The sequence below is a fragment of the Toxorhynchites rutilus genome, chromosome 1, assembly GCF_029784135.1.
Source record: "Toxorhynchites rutilus septentrionalis strain SRP chromosome 1, ASM2978413v1, whole genome shotgun sequence".
Classification (NCBI taxonomy): Eukaryota; Metazoa; Arthropoda; class Insecta; order Diptera; family Culicidae; genus Toxorhynchites; species Toxorhynchites rutilus.
Genome location: NC_073744.1, coordinates 158,743,861 through 158,760,560, shown reverse-complemented (window position 1 = coordinate 158,760,560; position 16,700 = coordinate 158,743,861). Strand labels below are relative to the sequence as shown.

The 16,700-nt window shown below is 41.8% G+C and overlaps 1 protein-coding gene across 1 annotated transcript in view; it reads right to left on the bottom strand.

Moving 5' to 3' along the window:
- LOC129762714 (frizzled-3) overlaps positions 1–14,910 on the bottom strand; it is a 39,713-nt gene extending 24,803 nt beyond the window's left edge. The window contains exon 1 of the mRNA XM_055761221.1: positions 14,200–14,910. Coding sequence (XP_055617196.1) covers positions 14,200–14,442 — 243 coding nt within the window. The 5' untranslated portion in view covers positions 14,443–14,910. The remainder of the gene's footprint in view (positions 1–14,199) is intronic.
- Between the last annotated feature and the right edge of the window lie 1,790 nt (positions 14,911–16,700).

The following is a 16,700-nucleotide window of genomic DNA, read 5'->3' as shown; positions in this document are numbered from 1 at the left end:
TTTTTCCGATTTTTCTTTCCTCCATTTTGATCTACGGGAACAGACGCATACAACAAAATAAAGACGGCTCAAATCCGACCATACTTTCCTCGGGTTTTGCACTTACCGACACATTTGGCCTTCCATTTTTATTTATATATATCATTTGGCATCGATTTTCGTAACTTGGTAGCTGATGAGGATTATTCCAAGATAGGTGTCGTAATGCGAAACGAATAAATTGTCTTTGCACGGTCACAATAATGTTCACTCCGTTCAGGCACACGGAGCGAACTTGCGCTCTGAACAGCGATTTTAAGTGATAAACACTGGGGAAATCCTTTAGTGTCCTTGATGAAACTAAGATTGCGTAAGGCGCCCCCAACAACGTATTTAACATGTGCATCGGAGTTAAGTTTGCAGTCTAAACATACTCCCAAGTTCTTCATACAGTCAAGTTTTGTTAATGGAATTCTTTGAAGATGATAGCTGACTTGGAAAGGGATAGAGGAAATCTTTTTGGAAGTTCATGATTAGTAGATGAAAGAACAGTGGAATTCCGGAGGGTAATAAACTATGGTGACCGATCTTCGAGCAGAGGCAGGACAGGATACCGTCAAGTTCTTTGCGGAATATTTCGAGTTTTCGCAACGAGTACCAAAATACCGTCAACTCCTTAATCGATATGACTGCGAACCTGTTGGAGTCATCGCATCATGAAGTTCAACAAGGTCTGTTGGGTCTAGACTCCACTCCTCGCAAAGTCTCTTGAAGAACTTAGGGTTCAGATGTAGGAAAGCGAAAAGTACCAGGGCGATGCGATACAGTCTTTGATGACCACATTGTTCAGGCGACTTGTTTACTCCCACTCAGTGTTTATCGATTGAGCGTTGCTCACTTTCGTTTGTTCAAATATGATCTTGCAGAAGTCATTTCCCCAGTGTCATTCGTTTGTTGTTAAATGCTACGAATCATAACACAAACGAGAACGAGGAAACTCTTCTTCCGCTAGCACTTCATGATACACAATCATGCGAACCCGAACGTCATGATCGCTAGCTAGCTAAATATTCAGGGAAGGGTAGTCAGACTATATTTATATACAATATGTAAATGTTCTCAACACATCAAGGTCCTTTGGTATCTATTCAGGAGTTCCAAAAAGTAGCTATCAAGGGCCAATTGCCAATTGGTTATGAATAAATTATCATCATTCCTGACTAAACACGCAAATAATGTGAAAAATTTCCTTCCCGTGAAGCATATCGATGACTGCCCTCTGCTTAAGCAGGATTTGGCCAGTTTCGAAAGATTCGCCGAGAACATTCTTTGACTAACGGGTGGGATCAGTGGCGCAGTGTACCGTGGCGAGGGGTGACACCCACGACGATAAGTTAAAAAAATCTTATCTTATGTTCCAAATGGTGACTCTGAAAAGAGCCGTTTGTTACATGGATTAGTTTTCTACAAACGAGCTGTAAGAGATGAAGTGGAAGAAACATTGCGGAACCAATGAACAAGTGGATTTGAGAAAGTTGAGCGGAAATGGAGACATAGTCCTACGTCCAAAATTTCACCATGGTCTATGCAAAACATTCTGTCCTAAGTTTTTTTTTGTTTTGGATGATAAAAGCCTGTTGATTTAAGCAATGATCCTTCATGTCCTAGAGAGTAATGGTTTCAACGATGCCAAGATCGAATGAATCAATCCACGTTTTCTTTGGAAACTAAAATATGAAGGCATATTTTTTGGGTTTATAGACCACTCTGTGAACTTACAGTATTGGAAAACACATTTGCAACTGAAGTCTGCATTTGATAAAACACATTGGAAAACTTTATTATTCCACAACATTTAAAGAATAACTTTTTGGAGTTGTCGGCTTAGCGGTCTAGCTGCCTATTTCACAAATACATATACAATCAGCCGCTTGTTTTTATCATAAGTTTTGTTGACAAGTGTTTTTCGTGTTGGTCAAAACATTTGCAACATTTCATTTTCTACTGTTGATTCCCTTCGCAAGAAAGAAAAACTAGCGTAAACTTGACTAGAAATGGCGTACGGTCCTGTTTAGTGATGAATCTAAGTTCAACATATTCGGGAGTGACGGAATTTGTCGCGTACGTCGACCAGTCGGAAAGCGTTTGGATCCGCGGTACTGTCTGAAGACTGTAAAGCACGGTGGCGGCAATGTGATGGTCTGGGGATGTTTTTCTGCTTGTGGTCTTGGTCCGATCCATCGGATTAATGGAATCCACATCCTACGAGACGTTATGCTGCCTTATGCCGATTGGAATATGCCAATAAAATGGATATTCCATCAAGATAACGACCCTAAACACACTATTAAAGTGGTCAAACAATGGTTCAAAGACAATCAGATTGTGGTGATGGACTGGCCACCACACTCTCCTGATCTTAACCCGATCAAGAATCTTTGGGAAATCCAAAAAGCATGGGAAGCTAACCCACAAATCTTTTTTGATCACCTGATCGAGTCTATGCTTGGAAGATGCAAGGCTGTAATCGACAATAAGGGATTCGCTACGAAATACTGAACGCTATAATTAATTTGATAACAATTCTGTAAAGTTGCAATTGTTTTGTCCAGGAGAAATGTTTCTGTTATTTGATTTTTATACCGTTCTGACATGTTTTTGTACAAATGATGTTTTATTTTGATGATATGAATTCCTAATGTTTTGTTGAACTGGTACTTTGGTTTTGAGAAAGACGAATGATTTATTTTTGCGGTGCTTCTTATACATACATGAATATTAGAATGGGGGTTGGGAAACTTCCAAGGAACGCTTTCAAATCTCAGTCAACAATGGGTTAGACATGCTTGACACGTTGAGCTCCGACCGAACTAGGGATCCGACAAAGAATTTTCCATCTGACTCACAAAAATCCGATAGATTGATCCGATGCAAGAATAGGGAACTTTTCTTAAAATCATTTTCTAGCTGTACCCGGTCACGCTACGTTACTGAGTGGGATGTTCGGACCTACATCATGTATAGAATGTTCACGACTTAACCGCTACGCTTCGTACAATATTTCACCGATCTTGTACGACCCAAACTGGACTTCGGAAGTGTGGTGTGGCAGTATGGTGTGCAAATTCAGAGGCTACCAAATGTCCAGAAAAACTTCCTGAAGCTTGCGCTACGAAATCTAGGATGAATCGGAGACCTACTGTATATAATCTACATCTATCACGAAACTGAAAGAGATTCGTAGAGCATCAAACCTATCAAGGACTCTCTCTGAGCAACTGCTTCTAATAACATCCAATTTTTCGCGCATCGATGTAACATCCTCAGAGACTTGACAGAGAAAGTTGCTGAATGTTCAGCAATCTTTAGCTGAACATTCAGCAACTTTCAGGGAAGTTACAGCCAGCCAGAAAATTACTGTTATATTATTCCGATAAATCTGGAGAAATCTGGCCGAATCATAAATAGCCTGGACTGACAAAGTATAGTCTAGATGTCTGGATATTAAGTGAAAATCTGGAAAGCTGGCAACAATGCGAAGATCAACCCTAAAAATGAGAAAGCATGGCTTGAAAAGTACTCAAACGTCTCGTCCGCCTGTTCAAACTGTTCATAGGACAGGTAGACAATCTCAGAAAAAAGTATGTATTATTTAACATTTGTAATATGGGAGAGGAATTATCGATGGTTATTTTTTGTTATTTTCATACTATCCCGAATATCCTTAGTTTATTTTCTATTTTGGTGGAACTCAAACCCACCGTAAAAAATGTAAACTGATAGCTTTACTTGATTACACTACCCAATCCGCACGCAACACAACCTTAACGCTACGAAATAAGCAGTAACGACTTCTGGGTTCAAACCTTTCATCTGAACCCGCCGTCATCCAAGCATTTTAATGTATTTTCAAGTGCGACAGGGCAAACACAGTCAATTACGTATGAAACGATTACTACTACTAATGCGCCGCTTTGCGTAGAAATGACGTTCAAGGTTCAAGGTTTTTTTTTTATAAATAGTGTCCGAGGTTTGATTCTTATTCGCTTCATTTGAAAAGCATTTTATTCGTTGATTTTTTTATGTTTTCAATCAAATAAAAAGCTTAAAAGCATATTGAACTAATTTATTAAAAATATAAACCATAATGTTTAGTTTAGTTACCTGTGCATAATGTTTAGATCTGTTTCCTGCATCATATGTCTTAAGCGTCCGAAATATGATTCAGAACGGTACTACTAACATCCTTAAACGAACAAAACAAATCATGACAATGGAAATTAGCTAACACAGTCTCTATGCAGAGCGATGAAATACATATCAAAGATAGAAAAAAAATTTACCGATGACTTAATTTTTTCCGCACAAAAAAGGCGGCCTAACAAATCGCAAAAAAAAAATTCGAATATAAAACCGCACAAAACAGGTTTTGCTGTATAGATAAAAGTTGAGAAATAAAAATGCTAAAATCTGTCATCGCAATACTGTTGTTTTAAAGTTGCAAATGAAATTGAACAGGTAGCTCAGTGGGTACGCGTCGCCTCTGCTAAAACAAGCCAATTGCTTTCTGGTAATGTAATCTGGTAATGTCTGGACCGACGAGTGAACGTTTGAACTCTTCAAACTTCAAAAATGCCGCGAAACGCTGTTATGTGTAGTTATTTTGCATGGGTTGGGGTGAGAAACTAGGTCCGAATCAATGAAATAATGACAACTAATGCCACTACATCAGCATAGTTTATCTCGATCTCTGAGAATCCATAACAAAAACTGATCCGAAACATACTGTTACGAAATCCAAGGGGATAAACTCCTGGAATGACCTACATACAGCTCATATTTGAACCCTAAAAAAAATTCGAGGGCTATTATGACCAACAGGATGGATAAGACCCCGTGTTACAAATAAGGACATGTGCTTCACAGCCTTGATGCGAGTCTGGAATACTATTGAAGCACAGGATATAGGGAATTACGTGGAGAAAATGCCTAAACGCCTTCCAAAAGAGAGTCGAAGTTCATGATGTCTTAGCTTACTAAGTACCCTGTTTTGTCCATGATATGAATTTTATCTGTTATCAGAATAGCTGAATTTGGATTAGGCTCCGTAGCGTAGAGATGTTCGGATCTTGTGAACGAGAAACTCCTGTTCCCACAGCAAAAGTCGTCGGTCCACCAACATTCGTTCCACCAGGGCGTGCATGAAAATGATCCAACGATACCGAAGCCGACCGGCCGCGGCCCGGCGGCACCGATGGCGATAAATGCAATCGATCGTTGAAATTAAACACCGCCCCATTAAGCAGCTGGGATTAAAACAAATAATACACACCAGATTCAGCCCCAGTCAGTCATTCAGTCAGCTGGCAGCTTAATTTAATAGCACACAAAACCCCGTGTGCTGGTCGTTTCGTTTGTGGTTTTCTGTGTGTGTACTCAGGCGCATGTACACGCCTGGCGGTACCCGGTATCGTATGGATTCTGCCGGAGAAGCTCGAACCGGGTAGCAGGAGAACTGGAAGTGGAGGTGGAATTTGGGGAGGCCGAACGCGGGCAGGCATGTGCAATAGCAGAACGACCGGCGAGAAGCGTTAATCGGCTTTGATCTTTGCCGCCTCACGGCTCAACGCAAGAGCGGCGGTTGCGGCAACAGTCGAGTGTGGTGGCGATCATTTTCGCGCACTCGTGGTCAGATTCGTTCGAACGTATCGGAAGATAAATAATCGAAATTGCCTTTTATCGTTACACATTAATGTGCACTTGAAAATCAGTGCACGGAGGCGATAGCAAATGCAAAATTTCTCGTCAAATTTAAATCAAATTAAGATTTACATGTCATTTTTTATTAATTATTAATTCTCGACCGCTGAGTCCTCCCCGGGCGGATTGCGAAATTCCGATTGCTCGACGGAGCGGCGATCGCGAACGAGAAGCGGTGGACAAGACGCAGGCGAGTCCAAGTGAAGTCAGTAATAAAACCGAAAAGAGGGAGGAAAAAGGAACGAGCAAAGATCAAAGTCGGCACTTTGAGCACTCCTCGCTCCTCGCCTTCACCGCAGCATTTCCTCCCCACAGCAGTACCCGGGTGGGTATCGCATAGCCACCTCACGATTCTCTTTCAGCTCCACCTTCTCTTCGTCGCCCAAGCTCCTATACCCAGACAATACGGCTTGAAAACACCACCATCATCATCATCATCCGACTCAGCGGCAACGATTCGTATCGCATCTCGACGTCTCGATATCGAGTTGGAGGATCGCAAGCGAGCCGCCGTTCCGTGATGGCTACTGATCCCCTCGAGAGAGAGAGAGCATGGTTAATGCCGTGTAGGAGAAGATTTGGAGCGAATTTGTAGTACACAACTTGCAACATGGCTGGCTGGCAGGTTGCGAAGCGAAGCGCAAAATCAGTCGTGCGCAACCAACCTTGCGTTTATGCGGGTGAAGACACATCGTAGCGCGCACAGTTCATGGATGGGAATTCCGGTCGGCGTTCGGAAAAAAAAAGAAAATTCGAAAAAAACACAGTTTAGATTGATCCTTGGAATGATCCTCTCCCCAGGAGCTCATGTACCGTTCCCTTTGGCAGCTTCTGCAATGCCCACAGTTCAACATAAAAAAACTCAATTAGCAACGCAGTTCAAGAGCAGACCCTAGAATTCTCCTGCTGGCAGGACCCGTTCAGAAGCAGGATGCATTGAATTCTGCGTCTTTCATGCTTCGTCAGGATACACGTTCCACTTGATTTGGACGCCTCTAAGTGGGTGATTCCTAGGAAAAGTGACAAGCTTCGCACTCAAACAACAGCTGATGGTGCGAAGTGCTGACAAACACTCAAGTTCGAATGTTTACTCTATCTCGGAAGATTTTTTGTGGTTCGAAGTTGCCTGCAGATGCACACTCGTACACGACCAGCAATTTTTCGTTGCTTAATCTCTGGTCGAAAAGCCGACAAGCTGTGTAATCCCTGCCTCGAGCTCGGTTCGAGATTAAATGTCAATAGTCGCTCCATTCAAGTGTAATGAGCAAATCGAGATGAAAAGCATATCAGTTACACTTTTTTACCCGAATGGTCCTTCAGGGCTCACAAGGAATTAGAATATGGCGACACTGGCATCGATTAACAATTTTGGGGATTAACCACCATCATCATTATCACCGTCATCGCCAGCCCTCCCTCCTTCACCACCAATGTTGTGCATTGCACATCCATTCGTGTGAAGCATCTTCTTGTCATTTCCTCCCCTTTGTGACCGCATCTTTGCCGTTTGTTCACTTTTCCTATGGTGGTGGCGGCCTGTTGGCCGCCTCGCACTGGAGGATACCAAACCGAAACGAAACACACACATAAATCAAGTTGTCGATCGGCATCGGCTTTTTTTGTATACCATTTTATCGAAGCGGGTTGCCACACTGATAGATTTACTTTCGCCGCTTTTCCGGATCCCGTGGTGGGAATGGGGTGAGATGAGGCTACTTCGGTACAGAATCATTCAGCATCCTTTACTTTTGTAAGAAAAATTCAGTGTTTAATAATTCGTCATATGTTTACAAAATAATATTGTCACATTCATGAACCGTCTTTTCCAGGTTGTTCCAAAACAAAATAGAAGCGTGAAAATTTTGAAGGTACTCAATTATTGAATAAGTTTTCCTTGTGTAAAGTTGATGCTTACTCCACTTGAAAGGTACAGAAGTTTTGTAATATGCTAGAAACATGGGGCGCTCAGAACGTTGCATGGTTAAAGAGTAAGATCACATCAAACGATTAATTGCAAATGTTAAACTATATAGTGAAACATAGAAAGACTGTCCAGTCAAGAAAGTCTACAATGTAGTATGATGAGAAGGCAAGAGAGGAACGTGTGGTAGAATGTGAATCACATTGTCCGGATGGTTAAAATGTGGAGAGGTCCAAAGTAAGTGCCACTACTGAAATGACGCCTAAACTTTTCCAAAGTTCACGTTGAGCTCACCCAAAATGGCGCAATATCCTCTGGAATATGACCGGAAAAGGCAGCATAGCGATGGCTTGCTCAGTTGGTAAGTATATATTTTATTAGTCATCTCCCTGGTACTGAATTCGTATCTCAATATATCGTGAAGACAATTAAACATGATAAAGTTTAAATCATGGTATGAGGTATGAGGATGTTTTTCATACAACGGTATAGAATCCATATATCAAATGGGTATGGTCTATAGAACACATTGATTTCATAATACCAATCAGTCAAAAGTTATATGGTGCATTTATATTTATACGCAGTAAACCCACATTTCAACAATTACGACTGAATTAAATTTGCTAAGAACTATCTATCTATCATAATTCTAAATTTTCACTGTAATATGCGTAATGATTCGAATTGAGGTTTCTATGATTGACCGAACAAGCTTCATCGAAATTATCAATCAACACGTGTAATTCATTGAATTAGTCATTTAAATTCAATAAATCCAAAATACAAGAATGGTTCCTTCCTTTTCTTTCTACATGGACGCATTCCGCTATGTGGAAATACTCCACAATGTCATGGAAATACTCAAGAAAGATATTCCAACAAACTAATGACCCAAAAAATACGAGCAGACATGCAAAAGCATGGTTTCAAGACAACCAAACTGATATGAAGGATTGGCCAGCTCAGTTACCTGAAGGACAGGTTACGGAGCCATGTCAACAAATGCACCCTGTAACAGCCTGTAACGAAGCCATGTCGACAAATGTACTCTGTAACAGCCTGTAACCCAAAATCAAAGCTATAATCAAAACTAACTTTACCATCGTGGATCACACACATGCGAAATTTTTGGCATGATTCGATTCACGAGCAAAGCGAAATTTGTTCAACGAAATTCGTCAAAGTAAAATCTTTTTTTTTGTTCCTAAACGATTATTAAGAAAACGAACAGGTCATCACGTAGAAACCGATATTCAGCACCCATGTTCCTCATAGTTTTCAAGCATTGTTCCTACAATGTCAGTCTAATCTGTTCTGCTATTCGAATAAGCAAACTTATGAACGTGGTCGATGTCAGAGTGGGAATTTACTCGCGATTATACTCGTGAGTATACTAATGATTCATTGCAGAAACAGGTTCAAGAGTAAACGTTTGCTATATTGATTCGTACTCATGCATCAAAAACAGATATGTCGAATCTGATATAACACAAAGCGCCCTTAAATTTCCACCACTGCTGCTTGAGATTCTTTTTATGTTGTCCAAAAATTAGACCTTTAAGAAAAAAATTGCAAAGAGTTGAACGAGTGATAATCTAGAGATACTAGACTTGTGACAAGCGGAAACCCGAAACAATAAACATTTTTGCTGACTTTTGCAACGGACTTCAGATCGTTTTCTGGAGATGACTGATACACCACTCCTAAAAGAAGAGCAACTTTTGAGACGAAGCGATTGCGAGTGGCTCTACCCAAAAACCGTTTACCGTTTGGGACATAAAGAAAATTGCAAGAAATTGCGATCCTCTCGAGAAATCTCGTCTAATTATGCCACAGTTAACATCAAGTCGTTTCCAACACTGAACAACTGTAGCCTTGACAGATGGTTTAAAATACGGAAACGAAACAGGTGCAAGACTGCTTAGCAATTCTTCAATGAAAACTTGCAGTTTTTCAAGATATTGCCTTCCCGAAGTTGGAGAGATCTGATGATTATCACAGACCCAGATACCTGTTCCAAGCTGTAGAAAGTGATGAATCTAAGAATGTGAGACCCCTGGCCATACCGGATAGGCGATCTCAGCGGAAGAGTTGTGACGATTCTGGTATAATCAGTGGCTTGCTTTCTGGGACGTCAAACTCATAGAAGTTGAAGATGACACGCGCAAATGTAGAGAAACCTCAATAACACCAGTGAAAATGAAATGTTCTCCGATGCCTCAAATATCAACATCCTTCATCGAAATGTTTTGCTACGGTATGTAAAATTGTACGGAATGTTTGGATAATACATTAAGCGTGTACAACGTGAACTAGAACCATTCTTGGCTCCATCCGTTTACTCTCCATTTGCATTGATAGAGCACGTATTTGTTGAGCAGCACTTTACTTCGTAAGAAAATAGAGGAAAATTTTTAGCATCCACAAATTGCCGGAACACCCGTATGCTCGTACTTGTCACACAGAATATAGTCATGACGTGTTTTTGTGCATAGAAGTATCAACCAGATTCTAAAAAACATGTTGCAAGTAACAGTATATTGAGACGGCGAAGTTTGTTGACCAACATCAGGATTATCTAAGAAGATTATGATTAATGTCAGTAATAAATCACGCTCGAGACAGTCGAAAATTAGAAGCCGAATTGCTAGTAGTATTGCGTGGGAACTCATGTCGACCGATTAAAACACTTGGATTTTAACTTGAAAACTTCAGCTAAGAGTATGGAGCAGCTGCTTCCATACGTTAACACACCATGGGAAAGATCCTAAAGGATGGGAGGTGGGTGATTGGTCGAAAGTACTCTTTACAAATGTTGCAATACCATATTGTGACTGGCGATGAATAGTGCATGTACTATGACAATCCCGAACGCAATAAATCATGGATAAATCCAGGTCGCAAACTCAGAAGGCCAAAAAACCAAGTAAAAAATGATCACATGTAAATGAAAAACACTTAACTTCGGTGAAAAAACAAAGGTGATCGAAAATACTTGACTATTATGTGGTACCAAGAGGTGGAATGTGTGTGTGTGTGTGTGTGACCATCATTTGTGAATGAATCTCTGTACCTTGCTAGCTTGAAATACCCTTTTGAATGGGGGCTTTAAACCTGACACACGTTTTATACTCGGAGAGTTAGCAAAATTGAGAAATATCTTCGAATTTTCATCTAAATAAGTCGACCCGCGGAGCGGGATCAATTTCGGCCAGTTGTTCTATTTTTTACGCTCACAATACAATTAACAAAAAATTGCACACGCGCACACAGTCCCCGCTGATCTGCACAGTTTAGATCAATTCAACACGGCTTGTGTCGTACACGCTTCCGCAATATTGAAGAAGTGTAAGAGATGGAAAATATTTTCATTGGAATTGGAACGTAAAAAATGAACCCAAAAAGAAGAATGAACGAACATATTCAGAAAGTTGTCTACACGTATCTCCCGAAAGTCGGTCGCCTCTTTAAAAAAATCGCTAGTTCTAGTATCAATCTCGGAAACAGATCCCAGTTCTAGTATCAATCTCGATGTCCAGGATCCCTAGAAACTCCATCCATTTACTACACTCCATGATTCGAAATAGCTCGTAAAACCAATTCAAAAGTTTTCCACGAGTTTCTAGGTCTGTCTTGAGACCGACAGCGTTCCTTCGATAGTATTCTAAAATGTTGATTTTGTTCAAATATAAATGCGATGAGAAAGTTTATCTTTGAAATGATGGTAAAGTCGAACAGGTACTAAAGCTTGGAGGAAGATACGATGTCAAAATTTGGACTCCTTCTTTCAAATTATTGGTCAATGTCCAAGCTCAGTTACTATTCTTCAAATAATTCCATTGCATTACAGCCGTCTGTGGATGAACAAGAAATTTTTTACGCTCTTATATTCGACGGAAAAGCATTGAATTAAGTATATAAACAAAACTATTAAATAATTTTAGCTATTAGATAACTCAGGTCAATGAAATATCTTACAAATTTTGAGCTACAAATGTCTTCGCTTAGGGTGACGGTCTAGCCCCGTCTTCCCCCTGTGAAGGGATTGATTAGCCCTGTCAAACGCACCGGGGGTCGTAAAATGTGCGTAATGGGGAAAACATACGCAAATGCGTTCGGGCTTCGTATACTAAATTACTCATTTCCACCATATCTGAGGCAGTTTATGATTTTAGATTGTACTTTTGATTGGGTACGCAGAATGTGTAAACACTGGTGCTTTCGCGCATATTGGCCACACTTTTATTCCATTGGGAATAAAGCGCTCAACTGACAGCATCCCAGTTCGAAAACTATCCGACTACAGACTGACAGCATCTCGAACCATTGGTTTAACGATCAAAATCACAGTGGAACCATCCGATGCGCCAATGTTCTAGGACCACCCGGTTCAACCAGACGCCACCGAGCGAGCGGCGGTGAATGGTAGCCATTAATTACTTCATTCCACTCGCCGCCAACAGTCAACCAAACCGAATCGAGTACCGTGACCAGGAGAGAGCAAGTTGAGCAAAATAAAAAAAAACACCGGTAATTGGAAGACACAAGTGGCGATCCGTACTTGGCAGCCGCGTATTGCAGCGGTTCTGCAGGAGAGTGAATTAGAATGCAATTAAAATGACAATCCGTGAAGAGCGATGTGTGTGCGCGCGCCGCCGCCACCGCCGCCTCTAAAGCTGGAGTGTGCCGTGGATCCGTGACGGGGCGGCAATTTTAAGGGCATCGCGCATCGCATGATCCCGGTGCCGGGCCTATCTCGCAGAAGACATCTCCGCTTCGCTCTCTTCGGTGCTCTTTCAATTATGGATGTTTGTTTTCGCACGATGTGATCTGGTGCCGTCCGACGAGTTCGAATGTGGCGCAGGCAAAAAAAATCACTTAACCGGACAGAAGCGTGACACAACGGCAGTTAACTTCCAGCTTCTAGTTCAGCCGGTGAAGAATGATTAGTTCGAGAATGACGACTGCCCCGACAACCCGTTTGTTCCGTCAGCAACATATGGACAGGGGGTGATGTTTTCTCCGACAAAAACCGTTTCAATGCTCAATCCCCGCTGTGAATCATATCTCATGGAGGTGCTAAAAGCTTTTTAACGCATTCCAGGCATCAAACGGAACGGTTCAAAGGCGAAAGCCGCCTCATCGGGGCACGGTCTTATCATTACCGAAGAAGGAAGAAAAAAAAACACCATAAGCGTGATTCAACCAACCGCAATCGGAAGAATCCGTTGGGTTGGCTGTGTACACCGATGCTTTTTCCCCTTTATCGAAGAAAGTCGATCAATTAGAACCCATTTATGGCCGAATTCGGACCACATGGAATTTCTCTGATAAAAGCCTACCCACGGCAGGCTGCTCGCTCGGCCCGAGATCCATTGCTCTTAGATGGAAGTGCAATTGTTCAATTAAGTATCAATTATCAACACACACCGGGAGGAAGGAAGCATGTTAAGAATCGAACCCAATTTTGCAATTATCGGTGAGGAAGTTTGTGTGTCTCTTGCTGGGCCCGCAGACAAAAGCCATGATCCCCTCAGACAGCTTTGTCGGTCTTTTTTTCTGTTGTTGCCCGAGAATGAAATGTGTATAAAAGACTATATAGATAAGATAGCTATAAACAATTTTATGACCACGAACACAATTTATGCCTGATAATTCCAGCCCATCGTCTTGGAGTGCCGCTACCTCAGGGCACTGGATTCCGGCGGGCATTGCAATTGATCCACCCGCTTTTCGGGGGGGAAGCGATGAGGTGATGGGTACTCAATTAATGCCTATATGGGTTGATGGTTTCGGGCAACATTCCGAATCGAAAATTGTTTACTTTCGTGGAACAGATTGGCCCAATGGAATTCCCATTGTCGATGGGAATAATAATACTTTAAAAGCAATTCGCTGCTATTCTACTTTGGCGAGCAGATAGCAGAAGATAGCCACCACCGCCTGGCGGTGGCCCGCTTCAGTCCCGCGCTACCTCGTTGCAATAACGCGCCTTGAACGAGTTTACCTATGTGAGAAACGCGTACCGCGAAGGTGATTCCTACCAAGAAGAGTCCGAAAGATACGTCGAAAATACAACAAAGTTACAAACAGACACGGAAAGGCGAGGAAAACAACCGCTGCCGAGAAAGATAGAGGAATGTGGTTCAAGTTGAAGCAAACTATTTTTTTGCCGAAAATTTTTGTCTGTCCCGGCGTAGAGATTCATTGGATGCAGACGTCGGTGAGCGAGCGATGGGTATTTGACATTAGTGCCAAATTTTGACCTTATGATCCACATTCTCGCCCATTGTAATACCATTAGCGCGGCCACAACCGGTTTCGGCACATCAAATTTTGTGGTGTTTTTTCGCTCTCTATACTTTCGCTTCTCTTTCCAGCTTACCCCAGTATACGCCGTCTGCCGTGCAGACCTTATATCTTGAAGCCACAAACGAGCGAAACGAAAAAAAGCACTCCACAACACAATAAACAACTCATCGTTCTGATAAGATTCGAGGAAAATTGTTCGTCGGAATTAGCGTTTATATATTTACCAGCAGCTCAGCATCCAACTGCGATCGAACGCCGGCTGTCTCGCCACCCTCGGCGGAAGAGGTCGAATTTCCGGACCCATTGGTTGTTGTGACCGGTGCCGAGGCCACGGTCATGTTGTAGACCAGATTCTGGCAGGCCGCAACCGTGATCAGCTCGCACTTGAGCTCCTCCACAGCTCGGGCCGAACTTATCACCAAAACTGACAGCACTAATCCTACCAGGTTGACAAACTTGGTTGCCATGGTTGCACGATTCTGTCTTCACGACGGAGCGTACGCTAAAGTACAATCACTTAAATCTCACTCTTGAATGGGGAACACTTCGCGTATGGCTTACGCCAATGATTACGATTCCTTCACGCTGCACTCGTGATAATTGATGAATGAATTCATAGTTTAAAACTTCTTTTCGATTGGGCACTAGATACCGAACTCGTGTACGTTTGTCAATTCGAATACGTTGTAACGTTGTACCGAATAACTTTAATAGCACCCGACCCCTCTCGGTAAACGGAAAATCAAGAATTCAAAACTTTAAACCGCAACTCCAAGCGAAAAAAAAGCACGTCCGCATCCGACAGCCGTCTCTCAATAACTGAAGGCTGCGTGTACATTTCGATTGATCCGCAGCGCAAATGCCGTCGATTGATGTTGACCGCCCAGTACCGCTCCGTTTGAATAGCACACGTTTGTTGTATTGTGTTCCTCTACGGACCCGACGATGATCATTCTCATCCAGGCGTTTGCTTTGAGGCTCTCTCACCGATCTCACAGCAACATCAACAGCAGCAGCCATCATCCAAACAGAGTAGTGCTGCGGGAAAAAAAACGGTACCCATACGAGCGCAGGCAACCCGAATTCACGCAGACAAATGCTTGGAAAGGAAGCGCGCAACAGAAGTGTTGCCGTTTCAACGCCGGTGTCGGCTGCCAAAACTTTTTCGTTCGATTTAGAACAGATTTCAAGTAGAAATTTTCTGAGTGTTGAGAATAGATGAAAGTCGGAAAGTGCGAATTCTGGAGAACAGGTTGGATGTTTCAAGCGTTCTTGGTTTACTTTGATCAATTAGTCTTTTGTCGCTTGTTCATGCAGCTGATTCAACAGGTTTTTAACGTAGTATCGTAGGACCAGGAAGGCCTAGGGTGTAAAATTGAGATTCCAAATGTGAGCATGTAACGAAAACATGAAATGTTTGTTTGCAACGATATCCATGTACTTATTACAATGATAAAAATTATTCCCAGATGATCAGTCATAAACGACTAAGTAATGTAGCGGCGAGGCATAAAGAGTATAAAGGTGGTTTGTCGTGATTCCTGATAACTATTCAAATTTTTTGATCCGTTCACGAGTTAAATTGTGATGTACGGACGCCAAGTCATTTTTATTTTTATGTTTTTCCAATTTTCTGATTGATTTCCATATAACGTATCAAGTCCGTTGTTCCGTTCTCCGCATATAACAGGTCTTTCATTGAGCACTTGTCAATTTTTTAAATTAAACACATGTTTTTTGAGATATTGAGTTCAAATTTATTCTGGTCGTAGTTCAGTTCTTACATTTTAAAAATGAAATTTTAACGTCCTGTTTGACCCCGTCGAAATTGACAGCATTTAACTAACGCTATAATAAGGGGGCCTCCGTAGCCACATTGGTTGCGCGTTCGCGTAGTAAGCGATCGATCGTGAGTTCGAAACTCAGGGCCCTCATTGATCATCTTTGTGTTGTTACAGAATAACTACGTCCACGCAACAATCATCAGCGATGGAGATCGATCCACGGTCGAAATATGATCGATTCATCCATACAACTGCTCTGCTCTGCAAGACACATCGGGCTGCTGTTCTATAAATAACTCAACAATGATCAATCAACTGTCTCCGCTGTCCGGTCTAACTGGATAATGGAAGAACAGATAGAAAACTCTTACGCCTAAATGGCTGCTACTGTGTAAATGTGTACCATATGGAATGGTATAGAAGGGAATACTCTAACGCCGAAAAATGGCAACTGTGTAATGTGCTAATTATAGATATGATAAATATGTGACATGTACACGATTAAAATTCGGCTCTGTTACAACTAAAATGCCAATGAGCCTAAAATAAATAAAAGAGACAAAAAAACTAACGCTATCTGTATGCCGACAGGGAAGTTGCATCGTTTCGTGTTTCGATGTAATCGTCTCCACTGAAACTTCCCTGCAATTTTTGATATAACGACGGAAATACGTCACCCACGGGAAAACAGGACCGTCTACAGGTGGGAAAAGGATTTTGGACACTTTAGTGGGGAGTGCCGAAGTCGTGAGTCGCAGAAAAATAAAACACAAAAAAAAAACAAAACCGACGCGAGTCATCTTCAAACTGATTTCGTAACCTACTTAGACGAATTCGATTCGTCTGCTTGCCTAGGAGCTGAACAATCGACTCCTGTCCACTCCCCGGTTTAATATCCATAAAAATATATTCGCATAGGTGCACAAAAAAAGATTTATCCG